Here is a 4,697-nt window from a genome sequence, read left to right as displayed (position 1 = left end):
GGACGGCTCAAAACCCCAAAGCAAGCGCTGACTGCGGGGGTGCAAGGGGGGCCGCGTCCCCCTCCGCGGGGGTCCCGGTGTCCCCCCCGCCGGGCACCGGGCTGGCACCTCCGCCCCGGCGCCGTTCCCGCTGCCGCCTCCCGCCCCCGCGGTGACTCATCCCGGCGGCGTGGGCCGGGGGCACCGCGTGCGGCTGCCGGTGCCCCCCACGCAGGACGGGGCCCCCCGTGCCTGCACCCCCTCACCCGCGGACCCCCGGCGGGGGTGGGCAGCGATCCACGGGGAGGGGGGGGGAGGACGGGGTTACCCGAATCCCCCCTCCCCAAAGGCCCCCCCCTCCTCCCCAGCTGGAGTTTCCACCCCAGCACGAGTCGTATCGGAACCCACGAACCCAGACGAGGCTGGGCGAGGGCGGGGGGGGTCCCAGCGCGATGCCCCTCCCCACTCAGGCGTGCCCCGGCCGGGCGCCGTCATCCCACCGCGCCTCCCCCAGCCCCCAGCAGGAGGGGTTGGAATCGGGGTACTCGCTGTGCTGGGGAGGGGGCGCGAAGGGGGGGAACAGGGGCACGTTGTGCAGGAGCTGCTCCAAGTCCGAGCTGGACGGCGGATCCAAGCCGGGCGACATCCTGGGGACAGAGGGAGCGGGGTGAGCCGGGGGGGAGTGAGGGGGCTCCCCCCGCTGATCCCCCCCCCCCTCCGTGCTTACCACCGCGGGGAGCTCTGCAGCGACACGTCCACCACGCCCGGGAACGGGGGCAGCTCCGGGGGCAGCTCCGGCATCTCCTCGTCCTGCAGCTCCGAAGAGGGACCCCCGGGCAGCAGCTGCGAGGCCTCCCCAGGCAGGTACTGGTTGGGCATGAAAGGTCTGGGGGGACAAAGAATGGGGGGGCTGGTGTAGACCGTGGGGTACCTCGGGGTACTCACCAGCCCCAAGGTGGGGGGGCAGTGCTTGGTTTGGGGGGGCTGCCGTGGGTCTCCTCCAGGAAGCACCAGTAGCACAGAGCACTGGGAGCACTGGTCAGCTGGGGATGGTCCCTCCAGGTCTGTGTGCCCAGGTGGGGGGGAGAAGGGGGTGCAGGGCAAGGTGCCCCCCTCCAGCCACGTGCCAGGTCTTACCCAGGGTTCCCGAAGGCGGGGTCCTGGCAGAGGGGCAGCGCAGGGTCCATACTCAGGGAGGGTGGGAGAATTGGAGGTGTCCTGTGGAGAGGAGGGACACTCAGAGTGGGGGAAACACCCCCTGCCCCTGCCCGGGGGTCGTGGGGGGCTCACCATGGTCCCCCCAGCCTAACCCAGCCCCGCTCCTACCTGGGGAAGGGGGTGAGGCTGTCAGGGACCATCACGTTGATGTTGCTCTCAGGGTAGCCCGGGGGGACGGGCTGGGGGCAGAAGGGAGTGGAGGGGCTGCAGTGCAGACACCGAGGGGTTCAGATTGAGGGGGGGGCTCTGCCACAGCCCCCGCCCCCCACCCCAGCAGGCCTGGCCCTGCCCAGTGCTGGCTCTCACCAGAGGGAGCCTGGCAGTGGCTGCAGGCTCTCGGGCTGTGGCACAGGCACGGGGAACATCGGGGCCGGGGGGGCCCCCATGGAGCTCGGGGGCTGCTGGTCCCTGCAAGAGCACATTGACCCCATCAGCACGGCCAGGTCTGGGCTCCAAAGGGGCACCTGTGCCAGGGGGTGAGCTCAGGGGGTGGTGGCACACAGATGTGCCCCAGCACAGCTCGGGGTGCCCACAGGGGCTCCTCGCTCACCAGCACAGCCCTGGTTTGCCCTTTCAGGGATGGCCCTGCCCAGGGGGAGGCTCGGGCTGGCCGGGGGTCTGTGCAAACCCCAGCCCACGTGCACACACCCCTGGCACAGCCACGGCCTCACACCCACCTTTCGCTTTCCACCGTCATCTTGATGGCAGTGGAGACGTAGCCCCGGCCGTCCTTGCCCGTCTGCTCTTCTGCTCGGGCAGGAGAAGCATCTGTGAGCCACCACCCCGGCCGTGCCCTGCCAACCCTCTCTGCCAGCACCGGCCGCCCCCACGAGCCCTGGGATCGCCCAGGTGAGACCCCAGACCCCCCCAGCAGCATCGCTGGGGTGCAAAGGGGCAGCCCAGGGCCCATCCCAGCTGCCCCCTCTCACTGTTGTAGTGGCTCCCGAACGCCTGGTCCTTGGGGGTGTTGGGGTACAGGTTGCGGAGCTGCCCCAGGTCCCGGATGCGGTCGCCGAGGGAGCGGATGGACAGGTCCTTGGCAGAGAAGGGCTGGATGTTCTCCACTTGGCTGGAGCCTGAGCGAGGGGAGACACAGCACAGGGCTCCAGCGTCACACCCCACAGCCCCAGGCCACCCCCGTTCCCAGCACCCGACCCCCCTCTCACCGTCCTTGCCCCGGATGACGTAGGCGATGGTGACGCCCCCGATCTCGGAGTCGCTGAAGCGGAGCAGGAAGGTCCCGTCCGGCTCCGTGCTCAGCAGTTTGCAGACGTACTGCTTGCTGATGAAGCCAATGATGAGCCTAGAGGGGGTGCACAGATGGGAAAGTGGCACCAGGACCCCCACCAGGGTGGCAGGCTGGGACCAGGACCCCCCAGGCCCAGTCCCGAGGCACCCACCTGTCTGACCAGTAACTTTTGAGGCATCTCTTGGTGAGGTCGAGGACTCCATCAAACCACTGCCAGAAGGTGAATCCCCGACCAGGGAGGATCTCCTGGGGCAGAGAGAGGCCATGAGGCTCCCCAGGGCTACACCAGCCCCTGCCCTCCCTGGCCAGCCCTTCCAGTCACCTTGTTGAACTGGGCCCAGGAGACATTGCGGCTCTGGAAGTCCTCGAGGCTGGCGCTGTGGTCGTTGAAGATCTTCTGGGCCAGGAAGAAGTAGTGCTCCTTGAGGAGCCCTTTGGTGGTCTGCACCTCTGCCATGAACTTCAGGTTCAGGGTGTCACACATCTTCTCCCAGGGCACCCGCTCGGCCACCACGAAGGGCACCCGCTCCTGTGGCCGGGCAGGGGGGCATCAGGACAGGACCCCCCCCTGCCTGTCCCACACAGTGCCAGGGCTCCCATTCCAGTTTGAGGCCATTCCTCCCCCCTCCAAAGTCCACCCAGCCCTGGGTCCCAGCTTCCTCCCTCTGGCTCGTGGCACTCACGATCTCGGAGAAGGCGTTGTCCCACAGCACGGTGGCTTTGGCGTTGTTGTCCTGGTTCCCGTGGACAATGACCACGATGGGCAGAGACAGGACCTGGGGGCAGAGAATGGCCCCCCTCAGCCCCCTGAGCCAAGCAGGGTGGCTGCCCTGGGACCATCCCAGCCTGGCACGGGTGTCCCACAGAGGAAGAATCAGCACGTGCAGCCCCATGCCCTGGGAGAGGGGCTGGTACCTGGAGGTGGACGGAGGCGTTGCTGGGTGTCAAGGCCACAGTGGTGCTGAACAGGACGGCACATTTCTCCTCCGTCACCGACTCGGAGCCCTTCCGCTCGCAGCGCTTGATCTTCTTCAGCAGCTGGGGAGTGAGAGCTGAGCATCGCCAGCCTCGGCACCCCCAAAAACCCACCGGAGCCCCCAGTGCAGCCCCAGTGCAGCCCCCAGCCTGGCCCCTTGCCGGTGGCACTCACCACGTTCTTGAAGTTGGCGCAGCAGGTCCCACTGGTGGGGTTGGTCTCCAGGGCCACCACGTTGTGCAGGATCTCCCCCGTGCTCTCGCTGGGCAGAGGGGGGGTCAGGGGGGCCGTGGTGGTGGGGAAGCCCCCTCGGCCCCACACCAGCCGCTCACCTGGGGGTGTTGCTGTAGGTGCTGAGCGACAGCTCCCGTGCCTGCTTCTCTGTCACCATGTCAGCCCTCACCGTGGGGGGCTTGGGCGCTGCCTTCATCAGCCGGGGGCCCAGCAGGAACCGGACACTCGCCTGGAACTTGGTCTGGGTCTTCAGCACCTGCGGGGGCTGCTTCTCCACCAGGAAGGAGCTGGGGGACAAGGGTGCCCGGTGTGATGCCCTGCCAGCTCTGCCACCAGCCCCTGCAGCCCCCCCTCGCCCACCACGGCCCCTCAGGCTGTTACCTCTTGACCAGGCTGGACAGCACCTCGTTGAAGCGCTCCAGCAGCCGGGGCAGCAGCTCCGGCCCCAGCTCCGCGCTCGCCGCCATCGCCTGCTGCTGCAGCTGGAAGTAAACCTCGACCAGGTCCTCACACCTGCCCAAAGGGGGACCCTCAGCGCCAGACCACCACTCACCCAGAGCCCCTTGGGCTGGTGGAGGGAGCAGGGGGTTGCTCAGGGTCCCCCATCCCCGCCCTGTGCCCCCGCACCTCTTCTGCAGCGGCGCCAGGTTCTCCTCGAAGACGGCCCCGTTCCCCGCCAGCTGCTGTTGCCTCTTCCAGATCTGGATCCTCTTCAGGACCTGCTGTTTGACCGCCTCCAGCTCCTTCACGGCCTCCAGGATGAGGGTGGGCAGCTCCTGGGGGGCAGCGCCGGCCCCGTCCCGCCCCGTGCCCTCGGCCGCGGGGCCGTCCCGGAGCGCTTGGATCTCCCGGATCTCCCGGACACGGTGCTGCAGCCGCTGCAGCCCCACGCTGAACTTCAGCTCCTCCTGCCGCCGGTGGAAGCTGAGGGGCAGGTGGTGGTCCTGGGGCACAGCAGGGCGGGGTCAGTGGGGTCTGTGGCCGGCCCTGCGCCCTGGGGCACCTGGGAGGGGGGCAGGGACCACCCACCCGCTTGAGCAC

The 4,697-nt window shown here is 68.9% G+C and overlaps 1 protein-coding gene across 1 annotated transcript; it reads right to left on the bottom strand.

The window, feature by feature from the left end:
* Window positions 1-6: 6 nt before the first annotated feature.
* STAT6 (signal transducer and activator of transcription 6) lies at window positions 7-4,694 on the bottom strand (the record flags this gene model as incomplete). The annotated part of the gene is made up of 17 exons (XM_027632630.1): window positions 7-626; window positions 707-865; window positions 1,117-1,197; window positions 1,306-1,401; window positions 1,504-1,605; window positions 1,875-1,944; window positions 2,127-2,273; window positions 2,364-2,500; window positions 2,598-2,692; window positions 2,769-2,975; window positions 3,130-3,222; window positions 3,362-3,484; window positions 3,597-3,684; window positions 3,755-3,943; window positions 4,038-4,169; window positions 4,284-4,600; window positions 4,686-4,694. Coding segments are annotated over 17 exons (2,226 nt in total), but the record flags the coding sequence as incomplete, so codon positions are not given.
* Between the last annotated feature and the right edge of the window lie 3 nt (window positions 4,695-4,697).

Source organism: Corapipo altera, unplaced genomic scaffold (assembly GCF_003945725.1).
Source record: "Corapipo altera isolate COAL_440 unplaced genomic scaffold, ASM394572v1 60072, whole genome shotgun sequence".
Classification (NCBI taxonomy): domain Eukaryota; kingdom Metazoa; phylum Chordata; class Aves; order Passeriformes; family Pipridae; genus Corapipo; species Corapipo altera.
Note: the sequence above shows the minus strand (reverse complement) of the source record. Positions and strands in the feature narration are given on the sequence as shown.